Genomic DNA, 23,794 nt, shown 5'->3' on the forward strand with positions numbered 1-23,794 from the left:
ACAAAGGTGTAATTAAATCTAATCAGATCAATATATAAACTACAGCAGTGGAAAAAAATTGTGTTACATACTGCATTTTTTTCAAAATGAAAATAGTCTCCTTGCATTGAACACAATTGTAAAAATGTATCCAGAATGATATAATCACAATTCATGGAAGGATTTCATATTTAATTGTCGTCAAAAACCAATAGGGTGTGATTCAGTGGACATAAAACAAAGTCCGGTTTTGGGTGCGTTTGGCAGGGTGTTTCTCGACAATTGCAGCGCCGAGATTCAACCCATTATTCACCGGCACTTTGCCGGTGTTTTGGGCCTGAGGGTGTTTCTCCCAACCAAGGCCACACTTTAATGGATTTCCAGCACTGGGACGCTGAGCTCGCCAACAGGGCCGGCTCCTCGCAGATCAGTGCGCAATTGGGACTGGCTGCCCCAATCTCTACACAATTCCCCCTTCCAGGCTCCCCTGCCCCTACTTTCTGGACCCTATCCGCCCTTCAGCTCCCCACCCCCAACACTCTTGAGGCCCCTGAACCCCCCTCACCTCACCTCTAATGGGCAAGCCCCCCCAGGGACCATCCCCTGGCAGTGCCAACCTGGCACCCAGGTACTTTTGACAGTGTCAGCCTGGCACCCTGGCAGTGTCCCTAGCACCCTGGCAGTGTCACTTGGGTGGCACTGCCAGGGTGCCATGCTGCACGCTAAGGTGCCTGGGTGCCAGGGTACTACCCTGCCCTATCCCTGACCACCTGGGGGTCTCAAATGGCCTGTGAGAAGCCTTGACATGCCATCATGCCTGGTCCACGTTTGTGGAAACCAATGCTAAATGGCGTCCAGTCGTGGTCTCGCAGACATGGCCATTGACTCCTGGGTGCCGGGTGAAAGCGGCATGCGGGTATTTATTAGGGTCACATAAATACGCTGATCTGGATTCCGCCCAGCGAGGGCGCGATCCAGATCACACCAGGCGGAGTGAGTCGGGTGACTTGGGATCAGCCTGGTGTCCCGTGTGGAGCCCAATTTGGGGCTCACGTGTGATTCACTCGTGCCCGGCAGAATCGGACCTTTTTTAGCCACCAAGCCCGAAGTTTCCTAGGTTTGATCTCAATTAAAATCGAATTGCTACAACTCATGGGTGTTATTCATTATGCACTTTCGAGAATTGGATTACATCGAAGATTAGGTGGTGGGGTTGGGAGAGTTGGGGGGAGGGGGGCTGTGTGCGTTAATGGTGACTATGGGTGATTCCTGATTAATTTTGTCATTTGTTTATGTGAACATGCAGGCTAGTGTTTAGGGATTTGGTGGGAGGATGGGATTGTTGTTATTGATATGGGGATTGACATTGCGTTCATTACTGATTATTGTTTATTGTTGGTGGGTGTAAATTTGGGAGAAAATGTGAAAAAGGAGAATAAAAATATATAATTTTTTTTTAATCGAGTTGGCTGGTCTTAGCTGCGGTAAGCTGCTAATATGATCCTCAGTACCTCTTGGTTCCAAAGTAGAAAATCACCCAGGCTTTCCATTTCTGATCACTATCTAACGAGGAAAACCACAGCTTTCATTTTACAATGCAGCCCAACCATTCAGATTCCCTGTATTAAGCCTACTTAACTTAATGTTCTGAAAATTCACCCCTACCTCACAGCTTGAATATCTAAACCATTCACTGAATCTTACTGCCTCTAAATATCAGTAAAAAGATTATTTCCTCTGACTCAGCATCCACTTCACATGTAGCTGCTGAAAAATATAACATATTCATGTTGTAATTGACATTGCACCACTTGATCAATGTTCGATTAATTGAGAAGGTTAATAAAGTGACAGAACTGCATAACACATTTATTCAAAATCACAAACGTGTCCCTGTTACCACAGTAACAACAGTGATGTGAGCACCTGTACTCCCATGATTCTTTCCAGCCTCTTCTCTCACTGTTTGCAGGTGTAATTGAAAGAAGATTTGAGCTATCTGCAAAAGACAAAGCGGTCAATTTCAGCAAAGCCGTGCAATTTAACCCTTTGCTACATTGCGTAAACAGGCATTCCACTCGGTGCGGATAACCTATGTGATGGCCAAATTATTGGGCCAGTTCCTTTTTGACTGGACTAGATGAAAACAGAGCAATTGATACATTTAAAAATTAAAATGATATCGATAGATTTAGGTACCAAAGTGCTGAATTGGTACAAATGGACGGAATTTTCTGGCCACCCCAGCTGGCAGGATCTTCCAGTCCTGCTGAAGTCAACAGGGATTTAAATGGATCGCCACATCCGCCATGGGAAAACCCTTTGTGGCAGTGCCAGAAAGTCTTGGCGCATATCTTTCATGGAACAGATTAAGAAATTTCATTTCACTCCATTCCATTAGTGGTAAATAGAAAAGTACTTCAGGCAAGGCTACGGTTTTAGAGGTCGGTCGTGGGAAACTGAGTGAGGGGGAGTAAGTCTAAAGGAAATACTTTCATTCATGTAGCATCTTCCCCAATCTCAGGATGTCCCAAAGTGCTTTACTGCTAATTAAGTACTTTTGAAGTGTAGTCACAAGTCCAGGAAAACATAGGATATTAATGTTTTGCTTCCAAACTTACCTATCCAATCACAGCCATACCATCTCTACCAATGGCCTTGTCTTTCACCCCTATCCATCCGTGTGCCCTCCTTTTCCTCACCGGCATCCTCTTGCCAATAATATCCATCTGTTCCTCTACACTTTTAGACACTTAGGATGCGATCCAATGGCCATGTGGTGCCGGAAAAGCAGCTTGCCGTGGTCCCCAGCTGCATGCCCTTCTGGCAGGATGGTGCCCTGGCACTGCTGGTGCCACCTGGGCACGCTGGTAATGCCAGATTGGCACCCTGGCAGTATCACCTGGCTGCCAGCCTGGCACTGCTAAAGTCCCAGGCTGGCACTGCCAAGGTGCCAAGCTGGTATTTTCTGCATGTGCTATTGGGCTGGGGTTGCCGACGTGAGTGTTGGGGGTTGAGGGGGGCGGGACCCTTCTATACTGCGTTCGGGCTTTGGGGGGGGGGGGGGTCAGGGATCATTTTGGGGGCCTCAGAGATCAGGACGCCATTTAAAAATGCCGCCCTGATCTCTCGCTACAATGGGGAGTTCCAGCGAGCGGAGCTCCCCACTGTACAAAACGGGGACATGTGCCGCCTCAGCTGCACGTTCCCCATTCAGGCTCCATATACATGCGAGTCGTGTTGAATAGCCATGTGTTTCTTGGCGTTGTGAACACTCGGAAACACGCTGCTAAACGAGCTCGCTCGGGGACTTTGTTCCGTTTTGGGAGAATCGTGTCCTCACTCTCCAAGTGGAACTGTAGCATTAAAAATGAATAAAATGTTCATCAAATATTCACACAATATGAAAGCTGGAACTGTTACCCCTTTATGGTTTCCTTCCACTTCTTCTGAGGGACTAATTGGTCGGATTTGTTTTAGTATTATCCCCGGCTCTAGTGGAGAGAGTGAAGGAAAAATGTCAGTTAAATAAGTGGCAGCAACGTGGCTGCGTTGATTATTCATGCAGAAGGTCCACAATTAATCGGAGTTTGTTGCCCAGTATTCAATGAACCTGGCCGTATTAGAAAATGAATACACAAAGACTTTTGCTTTGAACAAAAAAAAATTATTTAAAATCACATTTCATAAGATCTAGCTGTTTTTAACCCAACTGGTTAGAAGGCAGGAAGTGGGGTGGGTTATGTCCTTTTGAGGGTCTCTGCATATATCTGGGCACCCCCTCCCTCTCCCCCCCCCCCCCCCACAACAAAATGTAACCCCTCCATTTTCACTTCCCACCTGGCTACTTAAATCTGTCGATTCACTACTCCAACCCCCCCCCCCCCCCCCCCCCCCCCCCCCCCCCCAGCCACACACCCGCCTCCCTGTCCAAAACTTAGACATAGCTTGTTCCAGAAGCCATAGTCTGTTCATCACAGGGTCTATTTTTGCGGTCCCAGCAGTGCCCACTACTGAGCTATGATGCTGCTAGAGTGCCGGCCATTCAGGTTGGCCGGCAAACCCCAAGGGCAGAACTTGATTGATCTGAACGCTAAATCCATTTACCCACCTTTAACCCATGGATACCACAACACAACAAAAACATTTTTAAAAAATTATTCATTTACAGGATGTGGGTGTCGCTGGTTAGGCCAGCATTTATTGCCCATCCCTAGTTGCCCTTCAGAAGGTGGTGGTGAATTGCCTTCTTGAACAGCTGCAGTCCTTCAGGTGTAGGTACACCCACTTTGCTGTTGGGGAGGGTGTTCCAAGATGTTGCCATGAAGGAACAGCGATATATTTCCAAGTCAGGGTGGTGAGTGACTTGGAGGGGAACATCCAGGTGGTGGTGTTCCCAGGTATCTGCTGTTCTTGTCCTTCTAGATGGTAGTGTTTGTGGGTTTGGAAGGTGCTGTCTAAGGAACCTTGGTGAGTTACTGCAGTGCATCTTGTTGATGGTACACGTGGCTGCCACTGTTCATCGGTGGTAGAGGGTTTGAATGTTTGTGGCAGAGGAAGCGTTGCTTTATCCTGGATGGTGTCGAGCTTCATGAGCGTAGTTGGAGTTGCACTCATCCAGGCAAGTGGAGAGTATTTTATTACACTCCTGACTTGTGCCTTGCAGATGGTGTACAGGGGGGTCTTAGGATGCCTAGCCTTTGACCTGCCCTGGTAGCCACAGTATTAGGGCCAGTGCAGTTCAGTTTCTGATCAATGGTAACCCCCAGGATGTTGATTGTGGGGATTCAGCAATGGTAATGACATTGAATGTCAAGGGCCGGTGATTCAATCCTTTCTTATAGGAGACGCTCATTGCCTGACACTTGTGTGGCGTGTATGTTACTTGCCACTTGTCAGCCCAAGCCTGGATATTGTCCAGGTCTTGCTGCATTTGGACATGGACTGTTTCATTATCTGAGGAGTTGCAAATGGTGCTGAACATTGTGCAGTCATCTGCAAACATCCCCACTTCTGACCTTATGATGGAAGGGAGGTCATTGATGAAGCAGCTCAAGGTAGTTGGGCCTAAACTACCCTGAGGAATTCCTGCAGTGATTTCCTGGAGCTGCAAAAATTGACCTGCAACCACCACAACCATTTTCCTTTGTGCCAGGTATGACTCCAACCAACAGAGAGTTCCCCCCTGATTCCCACCGACTCCAGGTTAGCTAATAATAATAATCTTTATTGATGTCACAAGTAGGTTAACACTAACATTGCAATGAAGTTACTGTGAAAATCTCCTGGTCGCCATACTACTGTTTGGGTACACAGAGGGAGAATTCAGAATGTCCAATTCACCTAACAAGCACGCCTTTTGGGACTTGAGAGAGGAAACCGGACCTCTCGGAGGAAACCCACGCAGGCACGGGAGAGAACGTGCAGACTCCGCACAGACAGTGACCCAAGCCGGGAATCGAACCCAGGACCCTGGCGCTAAGAAGCAACAGTGCTAACCACATCAGAAATAGACTCCCGACCATCAGAATCAACATGTTTCAGTTCTGAATGTGATTAACAACAGCAATAACAGCAGAATCACACCCCTGTAATCACTGGTGAACTCGCTGGTGTCTCAGCAGGTTGTATGATTGAGTGAATCCCTTCCCACACACGGAACAAGTGAATGGCTTCTCCTTGCTGGGAACTTGCTGCTGCTTCAGCAGAGTGGTTGACCGGGCGAATCCTTTCCCACAGTCAGTGCAGGTGAACGGTCTCTCCCCAGAGTATTTACGCTGGTGTATAAGCAGACCGTTTTGTTGTGTTATGCTGCTTCGGATAACACAGGCTGCTACTTGATGCAGTCTTAACTAAAGGATGCTCCAGACTCTGAAATGAGTTCAACGTGTTTATTGAACTATTAACGCAGTTCTCAAATGAGTTCGACTCTCTGCTAATCTAACTGTAGTAACTCAGTCTAACTGTACCAGCTTGCTCTAAGCCACGTGCTGGGGTGTGATGCTGCTGATCAACCCTGTCTAACTCTCAAGATGTCTGTCTGTGGAAAGAGACAGGGTGTGAGTGCCTCATCCCTTTTATAGTGTTTATGTCATGCACCCTTGTGGTGATGCCACCTCTGAGTGTCCTGACTGCCCATTGGTTGTGTCCTATTCTGAGTGTTCATTGGTTGCATGTCTGCATATCATGACACTTTTCTGCTTTTAAAGCTCTTCTCACAGGCGGAACATTGAGATGGTCTCTCATTTGTGTGAACAAGTTGGTGTGCAGCAAGATGGGATAAACAAGTGAATCCCTTCCCACAGGCAGAGCAGGTGAACGGCCTCTCCCCAGTGTGAATTCGCTGGTGTCCAGTAAGGTCGCCTGTACGTCTGAACCCAGTCCCACAGTGAGAACAATACTCGGTCAAATGCTACTTTGATGTCAAGAGTAGTAACTCTCACCTCACCTCTGGCATTCAGCTTTTTTGTCTATGTTTGACCCAAGGCTTTAATGGGGTCAGGAGCCGAGTGACCCTGGCGCAACCCAAACTGAGTGTCCGTGAGCAGGTTATTGCTGAGTAAGTGCCGCTTTATAGTACTGCTAATCACTCCTCCCATCAATTTGCTGTTGATGGGGAGCAGGCTGATAGTTGGATTTGGGTTGGATTTGTCCTGTTTCTAGTGTACAAGACACACCAGGGAAATTTTCCACATTCCGAGTATATGCAAGTGTTGTAACAGTACTGGAAAGGTTTGATTCCGGGCTTGGGTTACTGTCTGTGCGGAGTCTGCTCCTTCTCCCCGTGTCTGCGTGGGTTTCCTCCGGGTGCTCCGCTTTCCTCCCACAAGTCCCGAAAGACGTGCTGATAGGTAATTTGGACGTTCTGAATTCTCCCTCTGTGTACCCGAACAGGCACTGGAATGTGGCGACTAGGGGCTTTTCACAGTAACTGCTTTGTAGTGTTAATGTAAGCTTGTGACAATAAAGATTATTATTTAAAAAACAGCTTGAAGAGGTGTGGCAAGTTCTGGTGCACAGGTCTTCAGTACTATTGCCGAGATATTTTCAGGGTTCATAGCCTTTGCAGTATCCAGTGCCTTCAGCCATTTCTTGATATCACATGGAGTGAATTGTATTGGCTGAAGACTGACATCTGTGATGCTGGGGACCTCCAGAGGAGAGCGAGGTGGATCATCCACTCGGCACTTCTAGCTGAAGATTGTTGCGAATGCTTCAACCTTGCCTTTTGCACATACATGCTGGGTTCTTCCATCATTGAGGATGGGGATATTTGTGGAGCCCCCTCCTCCAGTGAGTTGTTTAATTGTCCGTCACCATTCACCGCTGGATGTGGCAGGACTACAGAGTCATCCAGGGTCATGGAGACTTGAAATGCTAGCTCCTTTCTCTCTCCACAGATGCTATCAGACCTGCTGTGATTGTCAAGTATTTTCTGTTTTTGTTTCAGATTCCAGCATCCGCAGTAATCTTCTTTTAAAAACCTATTGATCCTTGGCTTGAAAGCGACAACTGCATGAGCAGCCACATCTTTTTTGGGAGTGAAAATTTTGATTTCTAAAACATTTTTTCATGAGAAATTGCTTGTTGATTTCCCTCCTAAATGGCTTAAGCTCTAATATCTGCTTATTCTTGATACCTCCACCAGTGTGGGGTTTGGTAATGGTAAGCCAGGCTACAAGCGCAAACTAGGCATCACTTAACCCTGGGACACATGACATCATCTAGAGCATCCGATTCTAAAACCTTTTGAAGGCAAACAGAGTTTATAATAATAATAATCATAATCTTTATTAGTGTCACAAGTAGGCTTACATTAACACTGCAATGTAGTCACTGTGAAAATATTGGAAAGTTTACATGACTTACATCTGATGTTGCCGCAGAAACTCTGCAAACTGCCGATCCTTAGCGTAGAGATCTATGATCCGTAGTCTGTCTTGAATTTCCTAAAATGCCAGCAGCCAAGACACAGAGTGATATAACAAATAAGTTGATTTCAGCTCCCAATACACTACCACCAATGATCACAAATATTTACGGAATCTTTTGGTTGTTGAGCTATATTTATGATCATGTGCGTCTGCTGTATTTTACCTATAATGATAAATGAGTTGAATGCAAGTGTTCCAAGATTTGCAATTGAGGCAATGCTCATTGGATAGCCCAACAGGTTTATCCTGTGACCTTTGACCAAGAAAATCCGAAAAATGTAACTATCGCATAAAAATAAAACTTTACCAGGTTTATCCAGCACTTTTATTGTTTCTTATTTACGAATTTAACCAGATACTCTATCTACATTTTATAACTTGCACAGGGCTTACAATTGTAGAATTGCACTTCCTAAGGTAGTTGTATATTTATTTGCAAATAATTTAAGCAGCTGTGGATCACAGCAGATTGGATTGAAATTACCCCAAATTAATTTTACTGAGGACTTCCAACAACCTTCAACAAGGATATTTTCATCCAATCTTTTGAAACCAGATTGTTATGATCCTCTTAGAGACCAATAACTTTTGTAATGAGAATCCAACTTCCAGTTATTCGCTGAAAGAGTGACAAACAATATTTCACGTTTTGAAACCTTTACTGTAACAAATAACTTTCAAAAAATCACGATTGACTAAACACTATCGGAGGGATGCTCCGTCCTGTCGTGCCACATTTCTGCCTCACCCCGCCGGCGGGATGCTCCGTTACGCCGACCGGTCAATGGGATTTCCCATTGTGGGGCAGCCCCACGCCGTCGGGAAACCCCCGGGCTGCCGACAAAACAGCACATCCCGCCGGCGGAGAATCCCGCCCCATCTCTTTTTGTTGGCAATTTATACTTTAACTATAGAAAGTGACATTCCCCTTATTTATCTGTTGCCTATCACACTCTTTGTGGAATTACAGTCCTTTTAGCAAATAGTCCACAGCTGAAGCCATGGCTAGCAATGGTGGACTAAAATTGCAATGCTCAAGAGGTCAGAATTAGAGAAGTGCAGCTATCTCGGAGAATTGTGGTGCTGGAGGAGTCTGCAGAGATTGGGAGGAATGAAAGCAAGGAAGGATGTGAAAAAAGAATGGTTATTTAAAATCAAAGTGTTTGTTATGGGTGCCAATGTAGAAACCCAAAGAAATGAAGCTCCAGGACTTAAGCCTGCAATGACGGAAATGTGGAACATGTAGCTAATACCCAACAGACGTTTCCCATTTTTCTACATTCTATTGCGATTCCTACCTCCTTGCTAAGTTCATTGTTCTCATAGATGTGTCGGATCTCATCGCTGCTAAAGTTGGCAGATGTCTCTCCACTGCCTGAGCTGTACGAGGCCAGTTGAGGGTAACGTTTGTTGTAGTGACTATATCCAGTGGTGGCATCGCTTTCATACATAGGATTATATTTTGTCCCATTCTCCACTGATTCCAGGCTATTACCTTGACTAGGGAGGAAGTGGGACATGCTTTCCTCAATATTCTAGCATATTACACAGTAATGATGAACAATGTAAATCATACTTAATTATGTAATTGACTAACTAAATAGGACATAAATGAGTTACAGTCAATTCAGAGCTAAATTTGAGCATATTATTTAAAGATGATTTGTAGAGTTAATAATTTTGTCAAGAAACAAATGACAACCATGAGATAAATTTAGGACATTATTGGAGAAAATAACAAAATGCTATTCAGAATCTGAATGATAATTGCATAGATTCGATATTTGCATGTTAGACTTAAAGTAGAGCTGTCAAATCCTGTCAGGAAGATTGAACTCTACGAAGAAAGAACTCTATCTCTAGAAAAGGGAAGACTAAAGAGTATCCTGATAGAGGTCTTTAAGATTACGAAAGGGTGGAGATAGAAAAGCAGTGGAGGGGAAGGGGAACCAAACTAGGAGCTATAAATATAAAAGAGTTACTAATGAATAGGAAATTCAGGAGAAACCTCTTTACCCAAACAGTGGTTAGAATGTGGAGCTTGCCACCCCAAGGATAAAGCGATTGGCAGAAAGATTAGAGGGAAGATGAGGAGAAATATTTTCACCCGGAAGGTGTAGGTCTGGAACTCGCTACCTGAAAGGGTGATAGAGGCAAGTATCGGGAAATGCCCCTGGAATCCTGTGACCTCCAGGGCTGCACACCAAGTGTTGTAAAATGGGATTAGGCTGGGCGACTGTTTGTTTAGGCTGGCACAGACAAGTTGGGCAGAGTGGTCTCTTTCTGCGCCATAGGTTCTTCTACATTTTCTAAGTGTCTGAAAAGGAGAAATATGGGGAGAGGGCAGGGAAGTAGCAGTATTTGAGTTGCTCCTTCGGAGAATCAGCATGGACACGATGGGCTGAAGGGCCTTCTTCTGTGCTGTTACAATTCTATAATTTTAAGAAGTGGTTAACACAAGTCACTCAAATACATAGCTAGATAAATGCGTGAGGAAGAAAGGAATTGAAGTGTTTGCTGATTAAGTAGAGTTGGACCTGTTAAGCTAAATAGCCTGCTTCTGTGTCGTACATTCTCTTTCAATTAACAATTTACTATTACTCCTTCCCAACAGGATAGATTAGTCGGTCTTAATTGGGTCACTGGGTGGAAGAAATAAGAACTGCTTGGGAAGGAACAATGGGGTGAATTTTCAACCTGCACCTAAATTGGGTAGTCAGCAAGTTCTCCACTGGCAGCTCCCTGGTGGGGAGAAATGGACCGGATTATGTGCTGGCAGGTCGGGTCATGAGGCAAGCTAATCCCAAAAGGGTAACAGGCGGCCCTGATATCTTTGAGGAGTCAGAGGAACTTTTCTTTTGTTTGTTTATAATACATCTGTTACTCACTCTGTGGGTTCTTGAGGGGCACCTTTGGCGTAATGTGCACGGAGTGTTCTGGCTATAAAGAAAATCACAGCAGAAGCTACCAAAAGGAACCCGGCCACTGAAGCGATGGCAATGGCCACAACAAGAGTTTCAGAGACATACTCCTCACAGTGCTCTCCTCTATACCACCAGTTCTCACCCACACGACACCTGCCAGGAGAACAAGTACATTTTTATTACCAGATTTGAATATCAACGACATATTGTTCAGGTACAATCTATGTTACATAAGACACTCTTGCAGCCTGGATTAAATGTTCTAGCCCCTATATGTTAAGAGGGTGATCAATCGAGGGGGCAGTAGTCGAGGTGGGTGGTGATCCATCCTTACTTTACCAGCATGGAAAGTAAAACATTTTAACTGCTGGCCTCATTTCCACAGCCTCAGCCATGTCTCTGTCCAAAAGCACCAGCTTGCTGGAAAAAGATAAGTCCGTGTTTTGTCAAAGTGTCTTTGTCGAAGATAGTGAGATCAATAAGGTGACTGGCTTCCCAGGTCACCTCCCTGATAATGCAAGAGAGCTGACTGAACAATCACAGCGCAGTCGGAATCACATTTTTACTGATTTTAAGTCCTTTCTCTCAAATTATCGGACTTAACTAACAAACACAACTTTTAATAATAATAATAATAATAATAATCGCTTATTGTCACAAGTAGGCTTCAATTAAGTTACTGGGAAAAGCCCCTAGTCGCCACATTCCGGCACCTGTTCGGGGAGGCGGGAATTGAACCCGCGCTGCTGGCATTGTTCTGCATTACAAGCCAGCTGTTTAGCCGAATGTGCTAAACCAGCCCCAGAATTATATAGTGACTTCAATGTAGGAAACTGTTACAAGGTGCTTCACAGAAGTATCAGATGAAATGTGACACTGAGGCAAATCGGGAAGTATTAAGATAGGTGATTAAAAGCTTCAAAGAGGTAGGGCCTTAAGAGCATCTTAAAGGGTGGGAGGGGGAAGAGACGTAATTGGGTGAAGGTGTTTAGGGAGCGAACTAGGGGTGGGATTTACCGACCACCCCGCCATGTGTTTTTCAGCAGCGGAGATGGCCCGCCTGCGGGATCTACCGACCCCACCTTTGTCAATGGGATTTCCTGTTCACAGCACCCCTCATAGTGGGAAATCCGTGCGCCAGCGCCAGACCAGAATTGCCCGCTAGTGTGAACCAACGGAAAATCCCACCCTCCGTCTTAGGGCCCAGACAGTGCCCTATTGATGTCACTTTGGAATCTGTGCTTGAAATAAACTATATAATTCAAACTCACAATGCCACATTTCAACAGCATGAGGCATCCAGAGGAAAAATCATGATTGACTCAAATAACCACTAACCATAAAGTTAACCATACAGAATTGGCTCAAATATGTGATTGACAAATTGAAAACCAATGAAAAATCACTTTCATCCCCTGGGTACAGCAAGCTACCAATAGCCACACCAAAACGTTTCATCGTCCGTTCTGTTTCCTCACCGACTACTACACTTTAAAATATTGTATTTATAGCATTATACATTAGAAATTACATAATTTTGAATAAAAGCTTGCTAAACCTACCCACAAAGCTAGTCCATTGCTTAGTCCTGCACAACTCTGTTCTCACAACCATGATTCTGAGAGATGAGGAGGACCGACTTCTCGCAGGTGCTTTGACTTTGTGGAACTCGCTGCCCCATAGTGGGTGGAGTCTGAATTATTAAATGGTTTCAAGAGGGAGATGGGTGTATTTCTGAGTTTTTAAATGGGCTAAAGGGATATGGGGAAGAGGCAGGGAGGTGGATTTGAGACCAGCAAGATGTCAGCCATGATCTGATCGAAAGGCTGGATCACCTTTTGGCAAATCTGCATATTAGAGCGAGACAGCTAGTCTCACTCTGATATGATGTTCCCTGAGGTAACCGGGGCGTTGGAATCTATCTGCTTTGCCTCGAAGATCCTGGGCGAGTGCCATTCAGTACTGATCCCCACAAATGGGGACCAGGTGGAATGGCACTTGTGGAGGTCTCCGAGGGAATTGGGGGCCTCAGGTGCTTACCCTCTGGGCAGGGTGGCACCCTGGAACTGCTGTTGCCAGCCTGACACTACCAGCCTGGCAATGCCACCTGGGAGCCAGCCTGGAACTGCCAATGTGCCCAGGTGGCACTGCCAGTTGGCAGGGGCACTGTCAGGGTGCCATGCTGGCACAACCAAGGTGCCAAGCTGGCTTTTTTTTTTAAACAGGCGGGGATCGGGTCCGGGGTGCCATGTGCATGTAAGGTGGAGTGCAGGGGAGCCTCCAAGGTCACCCTTATAGGTGCGTTGCGGCATGGGGGGGGGGGCTCGTTTTAAAATGGCGTCCCGATCTCTCCCTGCACTGAGGAGTTCCAGCGAGTGGAGCTCCTCAGTGCAGGAAATGGAACTAAGTGGGTCCTAGGCAGCACGTTCCACACTGTGGCCCTGTATCAACTGGAGTCGCAATTGATAGCGTTGTGTTTCTCAGTGCTGCGAGCGCTGGGAAACATGTGGCTAAACCCACTCGCTATGAGACTCTGTTCCCATTTGGTTAGATCGGGTCCGTAAGCTCTGCTGACAATTCTTTGTGTGGCAGATATATGCCTTTTAGGAATTTACAATACTCCGAGTGTGCCACCATAACTCACCCCATGAAAGTCAGGCAAAAGAGGGTCCTTCAGCTGGTCTGGAGTGTACCAGGTGCTTTTGACAAACTCTGCGCGCAAGGCAGAGATGCAACAAGCATCTGCAGTTCTCACTCTTTTCCAGTGGCACCGAACATGAGCCTTGACAGGCCATATCACATGACAATTAAGACCACAAGGCAATCAAGCATTAATAATAATTGGTTAAGTTTCTGAAATTGAAACAAGGGCTGAAGCACAGTTATGGGCAAGTTGGATTTTTTTTATTGAGCCATAGTGTAAAACATTACCATAGATGAGATGAGAAGCAGCGAAGAAAGGATAAATCAAGGAATGGTGGTTAGCTGAAGCCAAAGTGGCATTTAAAGACCTATAATTTACTAGAGAAGGCTATGTAAGCCCAGCAGAGTTGAGCTGCTGAGAATCAATGTGTGAAGTAGGTAGTGACAATGCAATGAGTGAAAATTTCCATTGTAAATCAATGTGCATTGAGGCTTATACAAAACATTTGCATAAAAACCATTTGATACTAACTGCAAAATGAAATGGAAGATCACTTAGACATGATGGAAGCAAAATGAAGCCTGCATTAGCTGTGAGTGAGGATGGCGATGTGGATGGAAATTCGACAAGAATTGGAAAACGTGATTCTCTCCGGCAAGATCGTTATTTCCGATTTTCCAAATGCCAAGGGTCAACATGCGGAGGAGGGGGAAGTGCCTCAGGTGATGGCCTGGGCCCACACCGAATGAAGTGCTAGGGATGCCCTCATAGCACCTCCAGGACTAGGGAGTGCAGAAGGAAGCCCTTCTAGTCTGCACCAACCCTGTGAAACAGCACTACCCACCGTACCCACACAACCCGTAACCCCACCTAATCTGCACATCTCTACACTATGGGAGGAAACCGGAGCACCCGGAGGAAACCAATGCAGACATGGGGATAATGTACAAACTCCACACAGGCAGTTACCCAGGGCCAGAATCGAACTCGGGTCCCTGGTGCTGTGAGGCAGGATCCCCAGCTGAGGTTGAAGCGGTCTGCTGCTTCCACACCCTGTTTCCTGAGATGAACTTGGCAGAAAGAGATAATGCTGGAAAATCTCAGCAGGTCTGGCAGCATCTGTAGGGAGAGAAAAGAGCTAACGTTTCGAGTCCAATGACTCTTTGTCAAAGCTGCCAGACCTGCTGAGATTTTCCAGCATTTTCTCTTTCGTTTCAGATTCCAGCATCCACAGTAATTTGCTTTTATCCGGTATGAACTTGGCAGACGTCCCCTGAGAGCCTGGACCTTGAGGGTCCGGGCCAACTTTCTGGCTGCATGGGTGTTGCAATGCTGCTCTCCTCAGTGTGTGGGGCTGAAGGTGTGTCGCTCACATGAGAAGTTTTGGGAATCCGTGAGGTGGCTGGGAGTGGGATCACTGTGGATGTGTGAAGTGTATGTGAAGGGGTGCAGTGGCAGACATCAGGAGGCCGACTTACCCTGGCTGCGTGAAGAAGGTCATTCATCTACTTCCGGCACTGTAGCTAGTCTTCTTAAACACCGAGTTGGCACTCTCTATTGCACCCACTGCCTCCCAGGCAGGGGTGGTGACCTTGGTTCATGGTGGTCTGCGGGAACACGGTAGGGGATGTCACGCCTCTTCTGCACACCATCCTGGAGTTTGGTAAGGGCTCCCGCCGAGCCTTTGGAGCGGCACAGTCTTTATCACTGCTGCCCCACAGCGCCAAGGACCCGGTCCAATTCCGGCCTCGGGTGATTTGTGGAGTTTGCACTTTCTTCCCGTGAATCCGTGGGTTTCCTCCGGGTGCTCCAGATTCCTCCCATAGTCCTGAGGTGCAGGTTAGATGGATTGGCCATGCTAAATTGCCCCTTAGTGTCGAAAAGATTAGGTGGGATTACTGGGTTATGGGGATAGGCTGGGGGCATAGGCCTAGGTAAGGTACAGTTTCCAACGGTCAGTGCAGACTCAATGGGCCGAATGGCCTCCTTCTGCTCTGTAGAGTTTCTATGATTCTATGAAAATGTTGGTGACAGCCATCCCCCGACTGGACTTATACAAGTGCAGGGGAGTGCTGGGAGGCGTTTAAAAGGAGCGCTCCACTGAGATTGCAGAGCTTTTCCCGGGACGGGCATATCAGGGGCAAGCCACCACGAGCGCGGTGTGAATCGAGGGGAAAAGAAGTTTGTTAATGAGACTCAATATCCGGTGAGTTTCCTCACCATCGGCAAGTTTCTCACCGGAACCGACACTTTGAAAAAATATGATAAGATTCCACCCCCCATCTAAGTCCCAACAATGACGTTTGAAAAATTCTATGGGCCGAATTTTAGGTGCACCAAGCAGACACGCCTGACCTGGATGCATGTTAAATAGCAGGTGCTGTTGGCAGGTGCTCATCCAGACATCATCGCGCAGTCACATGATATGTCGGTCGGCAGGTGCAGAATGGCAGCGTGACCGCTGGCAATTATGCAGCCACTTGAGGGGTTTAGCTCCCCTACTGACTGGTGTATAACGTTGCTGTGCGATTTTAGACCCGTCGCAAGGGCAACACGGGCAAGCGGACCAAACGTTTTTGCACTTTTCTCAATCAAGTGCGGGGCTGGCTGAGGGGTTCGGAGTTTTCGGGATTGAGTTGCGTCAAGCTGGTGACTGACACTCTGTTCAAGCGGGTGAGAACATTCATCCGTCTCAGGATGGACCAAGCCAGCAGGCTGAGCAGACCAGAGGCTTCGCTGCCATTGCAGGATTCCCCACACCCAGGGTGCCACTGATTACACCCATGCGGCCATCAAGGTGCCACCCGGCAAGCCAGGCGCCTTTGTCAATAATAAGGGGTTACACTCCATCAATGTTCAGATACTTTATGACAGAGGATCCAGATTTGATACGCCTGTGCAAGGTACCCTGCCAGCTCCCACACTGCCTACATAAGTAGACACTCACAGGTGGCAATGCTCTTTATTGCTCCAGCTCACCCTGTAAGATAGCTGATCGGTGACAAGCGATATCCGTTGAAAAGGTGGCAGATGATGCCGAGCATACGCCTGAGGACAGAGGCAAAGGAGAGATACAACCGCTACCATGTATCTACAAGGACGGTGAAGACCATGGTCTGAAGATAAAGTTTCGATGCCTGGACTCCGGGGGCATCCTGCAATATCCGCCCGAGTGAGTGTCAATCACTGTTGTTATCTGCTGCACTCTTCATTATTTTGCTCTCCGCAAGGGTGAACCTCTGGACCAGGAAGATACTGATGCTGCTGCACCTTCAAGGACACTGACGTCGACTCGGATGCACATCCTGGACAGTCGGAAGGCAAGGACTACTCTCCACATTTTCCATTCCCGCTCGCTATGATGCCCGATGGTGATGGGACCGAACATTCCGACCAATAGTAATCAGAAATTTATCCAGGCAATTAAAAATTTGAACAATTGAATGGGGAATATGCAGTCACTTTTTTAAAAGACGGAAAGAGCTGTCAGACAGTGTGCCTATGAGATCCTGTAACAGAAGAGGTAAGCCACTTTCTTATACAGGAGCAGTTTAAGGACAATACTGGTTTGGGTTACATAAATGTGGCAAACTATTGGTAGCTTGCTGTGCTGTGTCAAACATTCATAATATCCAAATCTATCACAGACATCAATCACTCTCATCCTGAAGCGAGACAAGGACCCGGAGAGCTGCGGATCATATAGGCCAATTTCCCTTTTGAATGTGGATGCTAAATTGCTGGCAAAGATCTTGGTCACCTGAATAGAGGATTGTGTCCTGGAGGTAATCGGGGAGCATCAGACGGGATTTTTGAAGGGCAGGCACCTGCCGTCCATATATTAGATGGCCATATAATGCCAGCGGAGGGGCGCAATGTTGATGTGGCAGTAACCATAGACGCGGAGAAGGCTTTCGACCGGGTGGAGTGGATGTACCTATGGGATATTTTAGGCAGGTTTGGGTTTGGCAGGGATTTGTGAATTGGGTCCGGCTGTTATATCAGACTCCGGTGGCAAATGTAAGAATCAACCGAGTCCGGTCAGAATACTTTATCCTCTGTAGGGGACAAGGCAGGCATGCCCGCTCTCCCCATTACTGTTTGCCCTGGCCATAGAGCGGTTGTTTAAGAAATGTTAATGTGTTAAACTGTGAAAATTCAATATTTTCTATTAAAAAAACATCCATAATATACCTGCAAATTGCTCCTTGGCCTGGAATTATATCACATTTGCCATCATTATGGCAGAAGTCTGTGTCTATGTCACAAATGCTTTGGCAGGGCAGGTCATCCACACTCATATACCCAATATTACAGACACATTCCGACTCTCCCGTCCAATGGTTCACCAAGCACTCAGAATATTCATTGCAGGCTTGAAACTTGCAAGGGTCAGCACCATCACCTGGAATCACAAAGTACAGCTGTGCATCACTTACTGTTCCGGTTAAAAATAGGCAGTTCGCAATAAGCAACAAGGTCAATTGAATATACAATGGAGAACGGTACAGCATCTATACCGTCCAGTAGAAGATGAGCAGAAATGTCCTCCAATTAAATATTGGGGACACCAAAGCCATTGTTTTCAGTCCCCACTCCAAACTCCGTTTCCTAGCTACCATCTCCATTCTTCTCCCTGGCAATAGTCTGAGACTAAACCAACCTGATTGCAAACTCGGTGTCATATTTAACTCCACGGTGAGCTCCAGACTACAAAGGGGCTGTTTAGCACTGGGCTAAATCGCTGGCTTTGAAAGTAGACCCAGGCAGGCCAGCAGCACGGTTCAATTCCCGTACCATCCTCCCCGAACAGGCGCCGGAATGTGGCGACTAGGGGCTTTTCACAGTAACTTCATTTGAAGCCAACTTGTGACAATAAGCGAATTCATTTCATTAATTCATGCTATCACTGAGACCACCTATTTTCACGAAGACAAGAGCAAAATACTGCTGTAAATCTGTAATAAAAACAGAAAAATGCCGCAAATACACTGCAGGACAGGCAGCATATGTGGCGAGAAACCGAGTTAACCTTTCAGGGTGAGATGACCTTTCATTCGTTTTGATGAAAGACTATCTCGAGAAGAAATGTTAACTCTGCTCCCCTCCTATTTCCACCTCTGTAACTTCATCCTGCTTCACCCCTTTATCAGCTCAACTGCTGCTCAAACCCTCATTCATACTTTTGCTCCCTCAAGACTTGACTAAACGAACACACTCCTGGTTTCCCACATTCCACCCTCCGTTAAACTGGAGGACATTCAAAATTCTGCTGCCTCATGCTTCAATTCCAGTTCACCTATCACCCTGTGCTCACTGACCTACATTAGTGTTCAGTCAAACTGTGTCTTGACTTTAAAATTCTCATCCTCGTTTATAAATAGCTCCAGGGCGTCACCCCTTCCTGTCTCTGTAATACCCTCCAGCCCTGCAACTCTTTCAGATATCAGCGCTTCTCTACCTCGAGCATCCCCATTATAATCGTCCCACCATTGGTGGCTGTTCCCCCAGCTATCCAGGCTCTTAACTCTGGAGTAGCCGACCTACATTTCTACATTTCTCTACCTTGTTATCTTCCTTTAAAACATTGCTTAAAACCTACATTCTGACCTAATATCTCCTACGCCCGACACATCGCTCTCGACCTGAAAGGGGAGGGTCTCGTCGACCGCGTGCATCGTGGCCTTGGCGATGTCTGCCTTGATACGGTTGAATGCCTGGCGGGCCTCAGCCGTCAGGGGGAAATCTGTGGACTGAATGAGTGGGCGGGCCTTGTCCGAATAATTAGGGACCCACTGGGCATAGGAGGAGAAAAACCCCAGGCATCGTTTCAGGGCCGTGGGGCAGTGGGAGTTCCATGAGGGCACGCATGCGGTCGGGGTCGGGCCCTAGCACTCCATTTTCCACGACATAGCCAAGGATGGCTAAGCGGTTGGTGCGGAACACGCATTTCTCCTTATTGTATGTGAGATTAAGGAGTTTGGCGGTCTGGAGAAATTTTAGGAGGTTAGCGTCGTGGTCCTGCTGATCGTGGCCGCAGATGGTGACGTTGTCTAGGTACGGGAAGGTGGCCCGCAGTCCGTACCGGTCAACCATTCGGTCCATCTCACGTTGGAAGACCGAGACCCCATTAGTGACGCTGAAGGGAACCTTAAGGAAGTGATAGAGGCGGCCATCTGCTTCGAACGCAGTGTATTGGCGGTCCTCCAGACGGATGGGGAGCTGGTGGTAGCGGACTTCAGGTCCACTGTGGAAAAGACCCGATACTGTGCAATCTGATTGACCATGTCAGATATGCTTGGGAGGGGGTACGCGTCGAGCTGCATGTACCGATTGATGGTCTGACTGTAGTCAATGACCATCCTGTGCTTCTCCCCAGTCTTTTCTATTACCACTTGGGCTCTCCAGGGGCTGTTGCTGGCCTCGATGATGCCTTCCCGCAGGAGCCGTTGGACCTCTGACCTGATGAACGTCCTGACCTGGGCACTGTACCATCTGCTCCTGGTGTCAACGGGTTTGCAATCCGGGGTGAGGTTCACAAACAAGGAAGGTGGATCGACTTAAGGGTCGTGAGGCCGCATACAGTGAGGGGGGGTAGGGGTCCGCCTAATTTTAAGGTTAAGCTTTGGAGGTGGCACTGGAAGTCCAGGCCGAGTAACAGGGCAGCGCGGAGGTGGGGGAGGACGTGGAGCCGGAAGTTGCTAAACTCTACGCCTTGGACGGTGAGGGTCACGATGCAGTACTCCCGGATTTCCACAGAATGGGAACCAGAGGCCAGGGAGATCATCTGTACCGCGAGGGAGCAGTGCTTTACCGTCGTGGGGTGGATGAAGCTCTCTGTGCTCCCGGAGTCAAAAAGGCAGGACGTCTTGTGCCCATCGACTTTCACCGGTATCATTGCGGTCGCGAGGTTGTGGGGCCGGGATTGGTCCAGGGTGATCGAGGCGAGCTGCGGCAGATGCTGGGAGGCCCCGGGCTGGTCAGTGGTGGTGGGGGTAGTGGCAGGCGATGAACGGCCAGACGAGCTTCCAGACGAGCACGGATCCTGAGGCGCCGTCCAAAATGGCGTCAAAGATGGCGACGCCCAGGGGGCGCACATGGCGGGTGGCATTAAAGATGGTGGCGCCCACGGGCCACACGTGGCCTGCGGAGAAGAAGATGGCGGCACCCACGGGCCAGAAGTGGCTTGCGAGGAGGAAAATAGCAGCGCCCCTGTGTCGCACGTGGCGGGTGTAGGAACTCTGGGCCTAGAAACAGCGGCGACCGACCGGGCCTGACACACAGAAACAAAGTGTCCCTTCTTTCCGCGTCCGTTGCAGGTCGTGCTCCGCGCCGAGCAGTGCAGCCAGGGGTGTTTGTTCTGCCCGCAAAAATAGCATTTGGTCCCCCCGGGGTTTGCTGGCTGCCACGCGGCGCAGGCTTGCGGTGAGCTGGAGTCGGCAGCTGGTGGGGCCCAAGATGCCCCTGAGGGTGCCGTGCAGTCGGGGACGTACGACTGGACGTTATGGGAGACCACTGTTAACGAGTTTGCGAGCTGCCTAGTTCCCACAAGATCAAGCGTACCCCCTTCCAATAGGCACTGGTGGACCTCATGCCAGTTACGAAGGCGTCTCGGATTAAAAGTTCTGTGTGCTGGACTGCCGAAACTGCCTGGCAGTCACAGTTCCTCCCCAGGATGTGCAGGGCATGCCAGAAATCGTCCAGGGACTCACCGGGGAGTTACTGTCTCGTGGACAGGAGGTGCCTGGCATATAGTTGATTGACAGGCCGAATGTAATGTCCCTTCAAAAGCTCAATTTCTTCGGATTAAGTGGGCGCATCCTGGATGAGAGGAAAAATGTCAGGGTTCACCCGTGAATAAAGGACTTGGAGCTTCTGCGAGTCCGAGGGTTCCTCAGCGTATGTTCGGAGGTAGCTTTCGAAGCAAGCTAGCAAGTGGTCAAAGGCGGATGTAGCGTTGGCTGCTTGAGGGCTCAGCTGCAGGCGATTAGCCTTGATGCAAAGATCCATCATTTTAAAAATCTTTGCTCAATAAATTGATGCACTATCAATTACCACAAAGACGAGAGTAGTGGAATAATCGAGGCTTTATTGAGCAAAGGTATTGTACCTCCTGTAGCTGGAACCAGAATGGCTGCAGCACCGGCGAGCACACACCTTTATACACCACCTACTGGGCGGAGCCAGCAGGCAGGGATTTACCCATGTACCTCTAGTATATGCGTCTTACCGTAAAACATATAATACAGCTAGTGGTGACTACCACACCAGGCAAATTTCCATTGCCCTGGGCCAGCATGTGTGCAGCAAGTGTCTCAAGCTGCAGCTCCTGAAAGCCCTGGTTTCGGAGCTGGAGTAACGGCACGGGACACGGTGGAGTATCCATGAGGCAGAGAGCATCGTGGATAGCTAATATAGAGAGGTGATCACACTGCAGGCCAAGACTCCACAGGCAGGTAGCGAATGGGTTACCACCAGGCAGAGCAAGAAGACAAGGCAGGTCGTGCAGGAATTTCCTGTGCCTATTCCCCTACAAACCAAATATACCACCATGGATACTGTTAGAGGGAATGGCCTCGCAAGGGAAACCAGCAACAGACAAATTAATTGCACCACAATTGGCTTAGCTGCACAGAGGAGGAGTAAAAAGTGTGGGAATGCAATAGTTATAGGGGATTCAGTAGTAAGGGGAATAGATAGGAATTTCTGTCATTGCAAAAGGGACTCCAGGATGGCGCGTTGCCTACCTGGTGCTAGGATCAAGGATGTCTTGGAGTGGTTACAGGACATTGTGGAGGGGGAAGGTGTGCAACCAGTGGCCATGGTACAGATTGGTACAAACAACATAGCTAAAATAAAGAGATGAGGTCCTAATAGCAGAATAGAGGGAGTTAGGAAGTTGATAAGTTGGACCTCAAAATCATTGATCTCAGCATTACTGCCAGTGCTATGTGCTAGGTGGAGCAGAAATAGCAGCACGATATATCGGATGAATACATGTTTGAAGAGATGCGAGGGGGAGGGTTTCAGACTTCTAGGACATTGGGACCGGTTCCAGCAGAGGTGGGATCTGTAATAGCTGGACGGTTTACACATGGGCAGGACCGGGACTGATGTCCTCAGGGGAGTATTTGTCAGAGTGGTTGAGGAGTGTTTAAACTAGAATGGCAGGGGAATGGGAACCTATGCAAGGAGTCAGAGGAGAGGGAAACATGGACATAATGATAGGCAAAGAAATCGAGGGCCAAAATCAAGCAGGGCCACAGTGAAAAATAATGGGAATGGGGCAAGGAACGTTAAAGGCTTTGTGCCTTAATGCGCAGAGCATTTGCAATAAAATGGGTGAATTAATTGCGCACATAAATATAAATGAGTATAATATAATCTGGTTTACGGAAACATGACTGCAAGGTGACCAGGGATGGGAATTGAACATCAATTCAGTATTAAGGAAGGACAGACAAAAAGGAAAAGGCTGCAGAGTTGCAGTGCTGATTAAAGAAGAAATTAACACAATAGTGAGGAAAGATAGTAGCTCTGACGATGTGGAATTTGTAAGTCTGGAGCTGAGAAACACCAAGTGGGAGTTGTATATCGACCCCCAAACTGTGGTGTTGATTTTGGGAATGCAGTAAACAGGAAATTAGAGATGCATGTGATAAAGAAGCATCTGTAATTATGGGTGACTTTAATCTGCATATAGATTGAGCAAATCAAATTAGCAACAATACTACAGAGGTTGAACTCCTGGAGTATAAACGAGATGGTTTCTGAACCAACAAGTTCAAGAGCCAACTAGTAAAGAGGCCATCCTAGACTCGGTATTATGTAATGAGAAAGGAATAATTGGCAATCTAGTTATGCGAGACTCCTTGGGGATGAGCAACCATAATATGATAAAATTCTTCAAGTTGGAGAGTGTTGTAGTGATTCCGAGATCAGGTCCTGAATCTCAGGAAAGGCAACTACAATGATATGAGGTGCGAGTCGGCTCTGATGGATTGAGAAACATTACTAAAAGAGATGATGGTGATGGCAAACATTCAAAGAGCGCATGGATTAACTGTAACAATTGTTCATTCCTGTCTGGCACAAAAATAAAACGGGAACAGTAGCCAAACCAAGGGAAATTAGAGGTAATATTAGACCCACGGAAGAGGCTAACAAATAGGGAGAAAAAACAGCAGACATGAGAATTGGGAGCAGTTTAGAATTCAGCAAAAGAGGACAAAGGGATTGATTAAGAATGGAAAAGTAGAGTATGAGAGCAAGCTTGCCCGGAACATAAACATAGGTATGTGAAGAGAAAAAGA

At 47.4% G+C, this 23,794-nt stretch overlaps 1 protein-coding gene across 1 annotated transcript in view; it reads right to left on the minus strand.

Annotated features, from left to right (window-relative positions):
- Positions 1-550: 550 nt before the first annotated feature.
- The window catches only part of LOC140427830 (interphotoreceptor matrix proteoglycan 2-like), a 95,443-nt gene continuing 72,199 nt past the window's right edge, over positions 551-23,794 (minus strand). Inside the window, exons 17-22 of the mRNA XM_072513574.1 lie at positions 17,676-17,886; positions 10,802-10,990; positions 9,212-9,413; positions 7,849-7,928; positions 3,403-3,473; positions 551-1,978 (exon numbers count right to left, since the gene is read on the minus strand). Of these exons, the coding sequence (XP_072369675.1) occupies positions 3,437-3,473; positions 7,849-7,928; positions 9,212-9,413; positions 10,802-10,990; positions 17,676-17,886 (719 nt within the window). The 3' untranslated portion in view covers positions 551-1,978; positions 3,403-3,436. The remainder of the gene's footprint in view (positions 1,979-3,402; positions 3,474-7,848; positions 7,929-9,211; positions 9,414-10,801; positions 10,991-17,675; positions 17,887-23,794) is intronic.

This window comes from Scyliorhinus torazame, chromosome 8, assembly GCF_047496885.1.
Source record: "Scyliorhinus torazame isolate Kashiwa2021f chromosome 8, sScyTor2.1, whole genome shotgun sequence".
Taxonomy (NCBI): domain Eukaryota; kingdom Metazoa; phylum Chordata; class Chondrichthyes; order Carcharhiniformes; family Scyliorhinidae; genus Scyliorhinus; species Scyliorhinus torazame.